Genomic DNA, 14469 nt, shown 5'->3' with positions numbered 1-14469 from the left:
CCGACCCGCTGACACCGTGGGGCACCCGAGGAACACGTCGCCATGCAGAGTGGGCTGAGTAGACACCAAGGGGCAGGGCCCCGGGAGCCCCAGGGACCAGCTCAGGCCCTTCTCCAGCGCAGGGACTGCTGGTGGGTTTCAAGGACGGACCACCCAGGGCAATTCAGAGCCACAGCCTGGACCAGGAGCTGCCCAGAGATGGAAGAACTTCTGGATGTAAGCAGGATCCATGACCCAGTACCTGAAGTTCTGGGTTTAAGGCTCCTTCATGGGGCGGCCTGGGGGGCACAGAGGCAGTGAGGTCACAGTACTATTATTACTATTACTAGATCCACCCCATCCTTCAAGGGCACTCACTATGTGCCAGACACCGTTTCTAGCACCTTATAAAGAGCCACTCAATGAGCAGGTCCTACCCCTTCCCCATGTCACAGAGGAACCTACACAAAAGGGCTCAATTCCCTGCCCTCCCCCTGGAAAACTCCTATTTATCTTTCAAAACCCTGGTAGGGCATCCCCGCCTGATCTCCTGGTGGGGTCCATCCAGACCCCCTCTGCATCACTTGGAACCCTATCTCCCACACCTGTTGCTCTGTGCGCATCCACTGAGCTTGCTCAGGAGCCTGCTTTTCTTCTTCTTTTTTTAAGATTTATTTATTCATTTATTTTTTAAAAATATTTTATTTATTTATTTGAGAGCGAGAAAGCACAAGCAGGGGGAGCAGCAGAACGAGAGGGAGAAGCAGACTCCCCGCTGAGCAGGGAGCCCGATTCGGGACTCGATCCTGGGACTCCCGGATCATGACCTGAGCCAAAGGCAGACGCTTAACCGACTGAGACACTCAGGCGCCCCTATTTATTCATTTATTTGAGAGAGAGAAGAGCCCCAGCAGGGAGAGGGACAGAGAGAAGGAAATGATGTCAAACAGACTCCGTACTGAGTGCGGAGCCTGACTTGGGACTTGATCTTCCCACCCCGAGATCATGACCTGAGCCGAAATCAAGAGTGGGTTGTTCACTGACTGAGCCCCTCAGGCGCCCCAGAAGGCTGCTTTTCTGAGTCTGAATCCCTGGCATCTCCATGTGTCTGGCAAAGACAGGGGGCCAAGACACGTTTGCCAAATGGGACAACAGAGGCTGTGGCCCCTCTTCTCTTCATTCCCGCAGGGCCTCCTGGAGGAAAAGGTTGCCTGTCTCCCTCGTAGGTGGCCAGGATGCCCTAAAGAGCCTGTCCTCCTACGGTGCGTCTGGGCTGGTCTGCTGCCCCAGCTCATGCCCAGCTCATCTTTCTAGGAAGCTAGGGGTGGGCGATCCCCAGAGGGGACCCCCAGCTTCCAGGGATGGCTGCAGGGTGCCCGAGGAGAAGCCATAGGACCAGAGGAGAGGTGTTCCCTTGGAGGGACACGCATATCCAAGATGCTTCTCTTTCCCACTTCCTCATAAATGGATGTTAGAAGACCTCGGGCACGTGTGGGCTTTGCCGCCTTTGCATACCCAGTCCTCATTCAGCCTTTGCAACACCAGGAGCCTGGCTGGAAGGTATCATTATTCCCACTTCACAGAAGAGGAAATGGAAGCTCCCAAAGGTGATGTCCAGAGTCACAGGATCGGTGACTGGTGTTCTGAAGTCCAAACCCCAGCCCTCCTGTCCCCTCACCTGGGTCTGTCTGTGCTTCTGCAGACGACTGCGGGCTTCACCCAGCAGCGGGCCAGCCAGGGAACTTCCTACATTCCACCACCTTTGCTGGGTCTCGGGTGAGGGCTCCCTGCTTGTGATTTTTTCTCTTTCCAGTTCTCTGGAGGACTCAGAGGTGAGAGGGGGCGCAGGGGCTGGGGCTGGGGAGCAGGGAGGAGGCGTCCCCTTGCACCCCAGGGGGCAGGGTCCCGAGGCCCACAGGCTGTTCCTTCTGTCCCTCGGCCACCAGGCCTGGCTCCTCCCAGCGCGGCCCTCAGAGGCGGCTCCTCAGAGGCAGAGCGCCAAACTCCAGCGAGCTAGCAGAGGATGTTTTCCTGCCCAGTGGACAAAACATTTCTGGCACTTTCAGGAGGGGACTGAACACTCTGTCCACTTTGGCCGCGTTTGGGGTTCCTGGACGGACACAAGTGTGCTTTCACATGCAACAAGATTAATCACTCAACCTCCCTCCCTCCGGGCTCCTCACCTGCCCCGCCCCTTCCCTTGTCATCTGCTCTGCTCCACAGCAAACTTCTGAGAAGTCATTCCAAGTGGCTTCAGGAAGTGAACACTTGAATCACGGGCCTCCCGCCACAGGCCTCCCTGATGGGAGGATGGGCTGAGAAACACCCCTCCACCGTGAGCCCTGTGAACCCCAACCGTGTCACATTGGGCACATCCCATCCCAACTGGCAGGACTGGCCTCTGACCTGACACAGTGGCCTGGACCCAAAGGTTGGTCCTACTGGGGCCTCCCTGGAACGTCCCTGGTTCATTCGAATTTCCAGAGGTTTGGGAACCTTCCAGAACCCCTTGGGTGAACTGTGGTCCCAGCGCTGGTCCCCCGTGTCCTTCCGCGCTCCATTGAAAAGGGCTGGCCTCAAGTGGCCGCAGTGAAATCAGTGGGCGGGAGCAGGACGGAAGATCAGGCGAGAAAGGGAGAGGTCCGTGTCCCGTCCTCCCAGGCCACGCCCAGGGCTTGGGGGACAGCCCCGGCCTGGAGGGCCTGCTCCAAGGGATGCCTCATTGCAGAGCTGTTCTCGAGGTCTCAAGGTCTGTTTTAGACCCTGCCTCTCCCAGAGGGCCCCACAGTAAACATCAGACGGAACATTCCACAAGCTCAGGGTGCTGGCAAGACCCCCCCGAAGTCGGGGCCTCACTGCCACCCCAGGAAGGCCTGATGCTTGGGAAACCGGGCTCCTACCCTGGCTCCGCTCCGAGGAGAACAGGCTCGGGCTGCGCAGGAAGGAGAAGTGGCGCCGTTCTGCAAAGGCCCATGGGCCGCGGCCAGGGCCCTGAACCCGCGGGGGCAAGCTGAACTCCGGCGGGAGGCAGGCTGCTAACCAGTAAGCAAGTTGTAAAAACCCAACTCAGACACAACATCTGGCAGCTGCTTCAAATAGTTCTCTGTCTGAAGCTGGAGTTGCTCGCGGCCCTCCAGTAAATCAAACCATGTGCAAAGAGGAGCCCGCGCCGACCTGAAGCACCCTGCTTGGCCGGGCCCCAGCCGTGCCTCCAGTCCCTCTTGCTCTTTAAATAGCCTGGGGTTCACATTCCATTTCCTTCTACGATCAATTCGGAGCTGGCCCGGCTGGAGAGGCTGCAGGATGCGAGCTAGCACCCTCGGTCCCAAAGAAAGATGGAGGCACATGGGCACCAAGCCACCATCGTACCCCGGGGGCTCAGCCTCTGTTCCTAGACCTCAGCACCTTCCTAGACCCCGGGACTGCTCACTGTGGCTGGCCAGAGGGACACCCAGGGAGAGCCCAGAGCTCCGGCCACTGACGAGTTTCACGTTCTCCTCACATCCTGGCCTGAGCCGGGCCCTGTGGCTTCCACGCGCCACCTGGGTGCCCACCCCGTGGAAGAACGGCCACCAGTCCTAGGGCAGATCTGCTCTGGTGGCACTGGCCGTGAGAGGCGGGGGCAGAAGGGAGATGCCCGTGCGGTTAATGACGTGGCCTATCCTTACCTTAACCCTTACCGGGCCTGGCACTGGGGTATATTCTCTACGCTCATCATTTCGTAAATCCTCATGGTCAGTCTAAGAGGAAGTACTCTTATGAAGTCTGTTCTTTTTTTTTTTTTTAACTTTTATTTTTTATGTAATCTCCACACCCAACATGGGGCTCGAACACACAATCCCCAGATCAAGAGTCGCACGCACCACCGATTGAGCCAGCCAGGCGCCCCTATGAGCCCTGTTCTAAAAGATATGTGTAGGGGGTTGGATGATGGCCCTCAGAAAGATGTGTCTACGTCCTAACCCCATGACCTTATTTGAAAAAAGGGTCTTAGCAGATGCCATTGAGTTAAGGATCTCAAGATGATTTCATCCTGGGTGGGCCCTAAACCCAATGATGAGTGTCTTTATGGGACAGACACAGGATCACAGAAAGGAAGACCATGTGACCACAGAGGCAGAGGTTGGAGTGATGTGATCGCAAGCCAAGGACCGCCTGGGGCCACCAGAAGCTGGAAGAGGCAGGAAAGATTCTCCCCTGGAGCCTCTGGAGGGAGGGAGCATGGCTCTGTCCACACCTGGATTTTGGACTTCTGGCCCCCAGAACTATAAGAAAATAAATGTGTGCTGTTTTAAGCCACCCAGTGTGTGGTAATTTATTATGGCACCCACGGGAACCTAATGCAATGTGGAAATGGGGGGTCAGAGAGACGGGGCAAGGCCACATATCTCTTCACTGCTCCGTACTCTGCCTCCCTGATTATGAGGCGGGTTTTTAGAAAACTGACCTCATTTCCATGTAGTAGGGCAGAGGCTCTGGGGCGCAGGCAATTTCCCTGCAAGATGCCTTCCTAGGAAAGCTTGTTCACCGCCCTCTGAGCACACAAGGGTCTGGGGGGGCCCCGGGCGGTGTGTGAGGCATCCACATAGAGTCCGAGTGCAGATTGGCGGCTGCCGGGGGCTGGGGAGAGGGGCAGGACTGCCACCGGACACAGGGTCTCCCCTGGGAGGATAAAAATGTTCTGGAAGCAGAGGGGGTGGTTGCCCAACATCACGAATGTGCTAATGGCACTGAAGTGTCCACTTTAAAATGGTGAATGTGACGTTATTTGAGGTTCACTGCAATTTTTTAGAAAGCCGGTTGGAGGGCGCCCGGGTGGCTCAGTCGGTTAAGCGACTGCCTTCAGCTCAGGTCATGATCCTGGAGTCCCTGGATCGGGCTCCCTGCTCAGCAGGGAGTCTGCTTCTCCCTCTCCCACTCCCCCCTCTCATGTTCTCTCTCTCTCAAAAAAAAAAAAAAAAAAAAAAAGGCCGGTTGGAAAAGGGTGATGAGGTAGGAGGTCCTTGTACCCACTACCTCGATGCGCCGTGCCGTAAGCTTCTAGTGGTCTAAGAGGGCCCAGGGAGGCAAGTGCGGCCGCCGTATCACAGATTCCGATGCAGGAGGAACCTGTGAACTTCAGCCTAGGGCCCCCACGCCAGGTCCTGCTCTCCGTGTGCTTCTAGAAGACACGATCTCAGGGACGGCTGTAAAGCCCACCCTCAGAAGAGTCAGGGGAGGGATAAATGAGGCCTTTGCCTTTCCTGCCTACGAAGAAGACGCTGAAGGGGCTGCAGCTGGGCTGGGCGGGAAGACAGAGCCAGGGTAAGTCAACGCCACCTTCCATCTAGCCAGCTGCCCTCAGCCCGGGCTTTTCCACCGGGAACATTGCCTCCGCTCAGCAAAATCTTTATCGGACCGGCAGCGGCAGCTGTGCTCTGGCCCAGGAAGAAAGGTTCCAAAGAAGGGTTAGCTTTCGGTTTTCTTAAAAAAAAGAAAGAAAGAAAGAAAGAAAAGAAAAAAAGAGAAACAGAGAAAAAAGGTCAGAGCCCCGAAGAGGACACGGAGGTCCGAGTCTGGGGCAGTAGTACTCGGAGTACACCAGGAGGACCGTCCGGCCCGCCTGCAGCTGAGCCCTTAGAAGCCCTCGGAGAGCCGTGAGCGGCTTCCTCTGGGCCTGCTCGGCCAGGACATCATTTGTTGATTCTAGAGCCCAATCCCTAGCTCATGATTTCCTCCCTGGTTGCCATGGCCCCGTACAGAAAACACAGCAAACTCCTGGCCCCGGGCAGCTCATTTATTTCAAATATTCCTTGCAGCTGGACTCCAACCATGTTTGGGTGTCTGGACTGGAGCATGAACTAATTGCTCTGTCTTCGGCCCCCTCCCCAGCTCCCCCGGCATACTTTATGGTTCAGTAAAGTCCACATTCCTCATCTCGCCGCCGAGGAGGCGCGGGCGGAAGGGTGGGAGGGAAGCCTGGGGCAGGAGGAGGAGGGAGGGCTCTTCCCATCTAAGGCCAAGCCCCAGGCCGGCTACCTGCTCGAAGGCAGGGTATTAATTACAACCACATGGGCCGGTCTGCAAGATGGTTTTATTAAGATTGCTCCCTCCAACGCGAAACCCCGCTCCCCGAGAAGTCTCCGGGCAGTACAAAGGGCCTTATTTTCCCTGGGTTTCCATTACTGCCCCCCCACCACCCCGCCTGACCCCCTTCCTCCCCCTGCCACCTCCTTCAAAGCCAGCGGAGTTCCAACTGCAACCCAGACATGAACTCCAACCGAAAAATAATTTTGGGCCACCCCTTTCCTCCATACGCGTCTGCGGAAGGCATCTAGGGCTCCCTTTTCCCCCGTACCCACCTTGATCTTTGGAGACTTTGCCCAAGAAGAAATAACATTTATCAGGAAGTTGGTTTAGGGATGTTTGCACCATTCTCAAAGACCAATTCCAGTCCCGGGGCTGCCATTTTCCAGAACAGAAGTGCATGAGCTTTTAAAGCATTTGTTTGCACACTTGCTAGTATGCGGGGCCCTGTTCTAAAGCCTCATTTCACCCTTGCTACCCTCCTATGAGATGGGCACTGTGAGGCCTGCCATTTGACGGAGGCTCATCCAAGAGCACACAGCGAGGGAGGGGGGTCAGAGCCAATATTTGAACCCAGGTCTGACTCAGGAGTCCCTGTGCTCGTCGCTGGGCCAACCCACCAACACACTGAAAGAATTTCCCTTTCCTCAGCAACTTGTCGGGAAAAAGAGCTGACACAGTTGCAAACAGTGGTCTCCAAACTCTCTTAGGCAAGGTCACTTGGGGAGTTCGAGAAAACTGCAGATCCCTGGCCTGGCCCCAGAAACGTTGATTCGGTTCATGTCAGGCAGGGCTCTGAGAAAACATGCATTTTGGCCAATACCTTCCGTGGGATGTCAATGCAGGTGGTCTGAGGAAAGCTGGCTAGGAGGCGGGCAGAGAAAGGGACACGGGACTTTGGTCCGAGGCGTCTTGGGCCCTCAGACCGGGACACTTTTCATAGTACCGTAAGATCCTGACAGGCCCACAGGGAGCTGAAATGCATTCTTGCCAATTCTTTGGAAACTAGTCATGACATGCAATCGTATCTAGTAAATGTCTTGACTGTTCACGTTATCACTCACCAGTCCTCTGAATCAGCTGGATTTTCCTGTCTCCTCTGCTAGGGGAAGAAGGGGGGGGGTCCCCGCCCACAGCAGCGGGCAGAACGGGTTCCCCACGAAGGCTCATCAGCATCACTGCACACTTGGCAGTGGGAACACAGAGGTGAGTGAGGGACCAGCTCCTTCTACCACGTGTGCAGAGCCTGGACTCTGAGGATGCTCCCACGGGCTTCTACCCTGCCCCTAAAAAGCCCACTGTCAACCCAAGCTGTAGAATACCGAAGAGCCAGAGGCTCTCACTGATGGGCAGAATCCTTCCTATCGGGCTCAGATAGTCTTAGTCTGGGCTGCAGGCTCGAGAACTTCTGAAAAGGGATGGGGACATTCTAGGATCACCTCTCCAGGATTCTCCTCCTCACTGGGGCTCTGGCTGGCCTCCCACCCTGTGCCACGGGGTCCCACGGGATCACCTCATTATCTATTGAAAACTGGGCCTGGGAAGGGGGGGGCTTGGCCACACCCCTTTCCCTCCCCCCAAGGCACAGAAAGGGACTCAAAAGTGGTTTTGTATTTTAATAAACTTTCCTTTATTAGGTTACTGACTATTATTAACCATCATAAAATAGAACAGGAGTTTTAAAACTGTACAGGTCACAAGGTTCTGGGAGGAGAGGAAAGAAGGGTGGGGCTGAGGTTTGGGAAGCCGGGGACAGAGGTGCAGAGAGATGACCGAGAGCCCGCAATCCATCCGGCGTCGGCGGGAGAACGCTGGGTCAAGGCGGTTCGGCTGGCATCTGTGTAAGTAAAACTCTCTCGTGTGCAACATTCATGAGAACATGACCCACCCTGAAACAGGAGTGAGGAAAAGTCTTTAAAAGTCTTACAGGTAAGGTTTCTCCCCCGTCCTTGGAAAAAAACTCAAAATAATAAGGGGGTAATTTACATCCCTCACCCAGACTTGGCACCAATTTTGTGCTTTAAAAAATATACTCCACGGGAAGACTTTGTTTTTTAAAGGTACCCTACAGCAGCTGTTTAAAACGTAATTCTTACAGACAAATATATATGTATATATATTAAACATTTAAACAAATAAAGTCATCTATTGTACCTGTACAGAAATGAACAGAAGTCAGATTCTAAGCGAGTTGACTTCAAGATCAAAGGGGCGGTGTGTGCGGCGGCAGGGGCTGGGGTCTGCTACGTGGGGGGGCTGCGGCAGGGCGCGAGCGGCCCTCTTCTGCTGGCTGCCCCGCCCCACCCCGCCCTGCTCCTCGTGTGGCTCTGGGGGGTCGTGATGAGCTGAGGCTGCTCCCCCTGGGCGCAGAGCCCGGACGGGGGCACGAAGTGGAGGCCTGCGCTGGCTTCCGAGGGGCACGACCTCACTCTGGTCTCCCCACCCCGCCGCGCGCCCCTGGCTTCCCTGGGGCCGGAGACCCACTCATCATCCTCCCTTCTTAGTTCCGGCTCTGGGAAGGCAGCTTCTGAGGATGCACATGGGAGGTCTTCAGCTAGGAAAGCAAAAGCACACACAACCCCCCCCACAGAAGACTAAAGAAGGAAAACCACGTGCAAAGATGTCTGTCTCCTGCCTGGAGACACGGGGAGCGCCACAGCCCTTGAGGACGGGCCCCCCAAGACTCTCATACTGCATGTGCTCGGGAACCCAGAGCAGAACGCCCGGAAACTGTAGGTCCGGGGACCCACACAGGGACACCCTTGTGCCCACGTGAGGACAAGCCACAACCACGGCCCACGAGAGGGACGGGTGGGGCGCACACATCCCGGGGAGGGGCAGGTGGAAGCAAAGCAACAGAACACTCCGGAGAGAGGGCAAGAAACCAGGTTTCCTTTCTAAATGGAATAAATAAATGGCTTTTGTCATTGTGAAAAGAATAAATACAGGGTACCGGGGGGCTGACAGCCGGGGCCGACGCAGGGCACTCGTATGCGCCTGTGGAGGTTCCGTTTGGGCTCCTGCCTCGGTGTCCGCGGTGAGTTCCTGACGTCCTGAGTGTTGTCTGCGGTGGCCGGGCCCCCATCTGAGCACCTCTTAGCGCCCCTGGCATCTGCTCTTGGCGCCGGGGCACCTCCTCCCGGGACCTGGCAGGTCGGGGCGGGGGGGGGGGCGGGGATCCCTGCGCCACCCCGAGGGCGGGTCGGGGCTCGGTGGAGGGCTTCCTAGGAGTCTGTTCTCTGTGTCTTCTTCCGAAGAGGGCCTGTGGACACGGCATGCGGGGGGCTTCTGCCAACGTGGGGACGGGGAATGCAGGAGCCTGTGTCAAGCTGTGGGCGGCCGGCGGGGGCGGCAGGGAGGACGGGGAGGAAGAGCAGGCACTTCCTCCCGGGGGCCGGACCCCGGTCCGAGGCGCAGGGTGCGGCGGCACCGGGTGGCCGGCGTGCTGGCGATGCAGGGGTGCAGCGTCATTGGTACAGGAGGTAGGCCTTGAGGGAGGCCGGCAGCGGTAGTATGTGGATGTCACCCAGACGCTCCTTGCCCAGGGCCAGGCGCACCGAGCGGCGGCAGAGATCCATGAGCGGCAGGGGCTCGGCTGGGGGCACGGAGGAGAGAGCGAGGACACGTTAGCACAGCTCTGGAAGGCTCTAGAACGAACAGCGCTAACAAGGACAGCCATCGTAGCGGAATTAGCGTCAGTAGACGATTAGTAACGAGCCAACTTCACATTTTAAACCAGCTGTTCATCGCTAACACGGAGAACCTGCTCTGGGCCGGGCACCTTTGTGAGGCCTCTGGAGAAGCCAGCTCAGTCGACGGTTTACTACGGTTTGTTCTCGGGGACTTAACCTTCCCAGGGAGGCATCCGCATTATCATCCCCATTTTACAGATGAGGACACTGAGGGATAGAGAGTCCAAATACCTTGCCCAGGGTCACAGCGCTGGCAGGAGGAGCTGGATCTGAACCCAGGCCGTCGCTCCTCTTACCCCCCGGACAAGCCTTCATGGCGTGTCCGACCGGGCGCATGGAAGACAGCCCGTCCCAGCACAGGCCAGAGCTCCAGACCCCGCGCAGGCATTCGGGAAGGGAATCCACGTTAGCCCAGTGCTCGTGGGTGCTGCAGCTGTCCCCACCTCACTGGTGAGGGCACTGAGGCAGAGGGGGCCTGATGCGTCAAGGTTACACGCTGGGGTCCGAATCCAGGCAGCCCGGGCTCAGCAACCACATCCTTAGCCACCAAACCGTGCTGCCAAGGAAGATGGAAGAAATGCCGGTCCAGAGACACACTCTATAGGAGGCAGGCCCAGCCGCCCCACGGCCTGAAGGGGGAGTGTCTATAGAAACCCTAGGTCCTCGCACTTCTTCCCACCTGACGGAGTGAAGCTGAGGGGCCCAGGCAAGGGGAAGTGGACATGTCAGCCCAGCCGCCGCAGCCGGGACCCTCGAGGCTGCCCCGGGCACCGCCAGAGCATCTCACAGCCAGGGAAACTGAGGCCAGGGCTCACGGTGGTGCTGCCTTGGGCACCTGTATTTGAGAGGGACTTCCAGCTGCAGCCTGCATGAGCACTTCGGTCCTTATGTCCCCAGATGGCCTGGGACACCTGTCTTCCCCCAAGGGATGCTCCATGCAGCCCAAGTCTCAGATAAACTCTGCTCCAGACGGAGTGTGAAAGTCACTCCCTCCCAGGCCCTGGAGGCCGCGGGGGGCAGAGTGGGCCCCGCTCTCCCTGCCTCCCTGCACTTGACTCTTCCTGGCTCTCTTCCCAGAAGCAAGGTGCAGGGGAGCACGCCTGGAGCTGCTCAGGGCCGACCCACGGCGTCGTGGATCTGGAAAGAGCTGAAGGGAGCACGTCTGTGGCTTCGGCCAGGGTCTCCCCTTGACACTGAGACTGCCCTGTGACCAAAAAACTGAGAAAAAAAAAAAACAAACCCAACATTTCCCTCAAGACCCCATGCCCCCCATGAGAAGTGGATCAACGTGTGTCTCCAAATTTTAAAAATAATATTTAAAAAACTGAACTATTGATGAGCAAATGCTACAGCTGGAGGCGTGGGGGGAATAGGGAGAGACTGCTGATGAGTACAGGTTTTTGGGGGGGCATGAAGGTGTTCTAAAGCTGATCGTATTGATGGTGGCAAGGCTGTCATGCGCTTTAAATGCGGGACTAGAACAGCCTGTGAATTACATCTCAACCGAGCTGTTATGAAAAGAATAAATCTCAGGCTTGGTAACACACTGACTAAATTCCTGGCTTTAAAAGAAGGCGAGCAACTGCTCATCTCCCATGGGCCGTTAGCCACAGCGAGACGGGAAAGGGAACCGAATTGGTCAATGTTTTTCATGAAAAGCTTTGAAACGGGGCTGTTCCTGGACAGCACAGGATGATTAAGGGGAGCCCTGCCTAGAGGCAGGAGGATGAGCTAAATGATCTTCCGCCCTTTGGGGTCCAAGCATTCCAGACTCCTGATGAGCAGGGACGGGCTTCTCCCGCCCGCGAGCCCACAGAACCTTGGGTCTCCCTCATCGTAAGGCATCCTGTGTGTGCGGCCCCACATCTGGCTCCTCATTTCCACCCTGCCCAGCAGCCTGACCTCGAGCACACCCCTCCCGCTGCCTAGGCCTCAGTTTCCCCATCTGGAAGATGAGGAATCCGGAGCAGATGCTTCAGTCTCCTCCCGCTGAGATCCCGAAGGCCAGAAATGCCTCCCAGTGGCTCTTGGCCTGGACACGCTGAGTGGCCCTTCAGTGGATCGAGTGGGGGAATTCGGCGGCCCTTCCTCTCCCCCACTCAGGAGCTCTCTCCATCTGCCACATCGGGCCAGCCCCTTCTCCCTCCAGAATGTGGCTCAGCCCCCATGGGGAGGCAGAGGGGCTTCCCCTGCTGGCTGGGGACACTTGAGAAAGTATCAAGAGCCATTGAATGTGGCCAGAGTGCCGTGCAGGGCTGCGGAAGGAGGGTTGAGAGGGAGTTCCCATCAGAGCCTCTTAGCTTAATGGTTTCTCAGGCATCCCATGGGGACCCTCACTAAGAAATGTTTCTAAATGGCAGAGCCCTGCACAGCCCCCGCTCCAGCTCCCTTATTTTTGGTGACAGCTGACCTGAAATTAACATCGCAGCACGAGCAGCAGCTTGGTTCCTGGCGGGCACTGTGGTCCCCACCCCTGCCCAATCTACAGATGGGGAAATGGCTTGAGGAGGGGAGAGCCAGGGCTAAAATGTGGATATACACCCAGGTCCAGCCAATAGTCTGGCTCTCTCTACGCCAACATGGGAGCTCCCTCTGCCTGACCATCTTTGGACCACACTGAATAATCCAGTTAGGGAGCGGTTGTGAACCCAGAAGGGATGCGTCCTTCAGACATCCCAGATCTGCCGGGATGAGTTGCAGAAGAAGCAGCTACAGCAGATGCAGTGATGCACCCTGAGCTGAAAATACGGCCAGTCATGCAAGCAGCCCAGGGATGGGTCTGTTCTTGGGGGCCACAAATACATGCACAGGTCATCCCCCTCCTTCCTGGCTCTTGTAGGGAACAAATGATGATGCACAGGGTCATGGTCTGACTGCTTTCCAAAGGCCGGGCAGAGTCCAGGAGTGCAACCGGATGTGGGCAACCAGGCCACGGAAAATGTCTGTCCTGATTTCAGCTGGTCACTAACGGAACCCGAGAAGGCCTTCCCCACCTCAACGCTTTTGCCGGGGGCCTGCAGGCTCTGTATCCAGCTCCATCCACAAAGTCAAGTACCCCCTGAAGTTCCACCAAAGAAGTTCCCAAACAGGGAAGGCCAAAGTTTCTTTGATGACCTGTGCAAGGGGCCTCGGCCGCTGGGCCCACCTCCAGGAAGCTGAGATGCTCGTCCTAAACTTTACATAGTTTATATGAATGGCGGGGGGGGGGGGGGGGGCACTGATTACAGCACAGAAATTGGGAAGTGAATCAGGTGCTATTTATGGGAGCCAAAGGTTGCAGAACCGGATGGGTCTCTGCGCTCACTTCCACATGTCTAGGAGGAATGATTACCTGGTGTCCTGACCATGCACAGCCCAGCACGCCAGCCTGTGGCTGTCCCGCACTTCTCAGAGAGACTACAACCCAACCCACGCCTTCAGAGCCTGCTGCTGTGCTGTCACGGAATGAACTTGGGTCTGTGAGGTCAAGGACAGATGGCTCACGTCAGGAACTGCCCCTGACCCAGCCACGTTCTCATTCTCACCCATCGTCTTCACCGGTCCGGAGACTGACTGACTGCATGCTTACTCCTGCACGTAGCTTACAGTGAAAATGCTCCGTGAAATGGATTCTAGAAAGTCATGGGTGGAGGACGGCCATCTTGGAGGACCATCCGGTTATGTGTGCGTTTCCCCTTGACAGTAAGCGGTTTTTACAAAAAAGAAGCAAAACAAAACACCGACCCCTTGTTCTTGGCAACCAGGGAAAGATGCCTGACACCCGGCTGGGTGACGATGCGACTCTGGTTCCCTGTTCCCCCGACTCCGAGAGCCTGTTGTCCTCATATGACCAGACTTTTGGGGGAAAAGGGGCCCAGAATGACCCCTTCCCTCCTAAGTGGCCTCTCTCCCCCAGAAAGGAGCCCTTGCAGGTTGGGGAGATTAGTGCCCCTGACTAGGTACTCCCCTGGAGCCCAGCTGGAATGCGGGTGCAGGTGGGAGCCACCAGCGGGTGAGGCGCCCTGGGAGGGCATCTAGGGAGGCCAGGAGGACACCAGGAGGAGGTCACCAAGTCAAAAGCCTCTTGAGGAAAAGAGCTGAGCCCTCTCCAAACCCACAATCACAAAAAAACCTCACCAAACTTCTCTGGGAGCCGTAAAAGGGAGCATTTGAAAACGCAGGAATGCAGACAAAAGCCTTCCTTAAGTGGGAGATGCGGTCACAAGCGGTGGGGGCGGGGAGGACCCATGGGCAGGGACTCTCCCTTGGGTGACGGCCAGTCTGCAGCTTGCAAGTAGGTCTTTTCCTTCTGCATGTCCAGGGAGTGGGCAGGCCTGGGGGCCACGCTGGGCCCTGTCTCCCCCCCTACAATGGTCATCTCCACCCCTTCACCCCGGGAAAGAGGAAGGTGACACCATAGTCCCTCTAGCTGTGGCTTCAGCCCCAGAAGGTCTCAAGGCCTGAGGAGTCAGAGCAAGTGGCTTTGGTCAGAGCTGGCTGGAGGGTGGGGGAGGTCACACAGGGACACACTGATCACTCTCTGCCTTTGCCCTGGCCCCTGCACGGGGACAGGGACTCTGCTGGGAGGGTCTGCCCGGCACACAGGGGGAGGGGGCAGGGACTCTGCTGGGAGGGTCTGCCCGGCGCACAGGGGAAGGGGGCAGGGACTCTGCGGGGAGGGTCTGCTGGTGCACAGGGGACGGGGACAGGGACTCTGCTGGGAGGGTCTGCCCGGCGCACAGGGGAAGGGGGC

At 57.1% G+C, this 14469-nt stretch overlaps 1 protein-coding gene across 1 annotated transcript in view; it reads right to left on the bottom strand.

The window, feature by feature from the left end:
• Positions 1-7655: 7655 nt before the first annotated feature.
• The window catches only part of SPSB1 (splA/ryanodine receptor domain and SOCS box containing 1), an 11696-nt gene continuing 4882 nt past the window's right edge, over positions 7656-14469 (bottom strand). Inside the window, exon 2 of the mRNA XM_021683417.1 lies at positions 7656-9640. Coding sequence (XP_021539092.1) covers positions 9513-9640 — 128 coding nt within the window. The 3' untranslated portion in view covers positions 7656-9512. The remainder of the gene's footprint in view (positions 9641-14469) is intronic.

Source organism: Neomonachus schauinslandi, chromosome 4, assembly GCF_002201575.2.
Source record: "Neomonachus schauinslandi chromosome 4, ASM220157v2, whole genome shotgun sequence".
NCBI classification, from domain to species: domain Eukaryota; kingdom Metazoa; phylum Chordata; class Mammalia; order Carnivora; family Phocidae; genus Neomonachus; species Neomonachus schauinslandi.
This window is presented reverse-complemented; position numbering and strand designations above follow the sequence as displayed.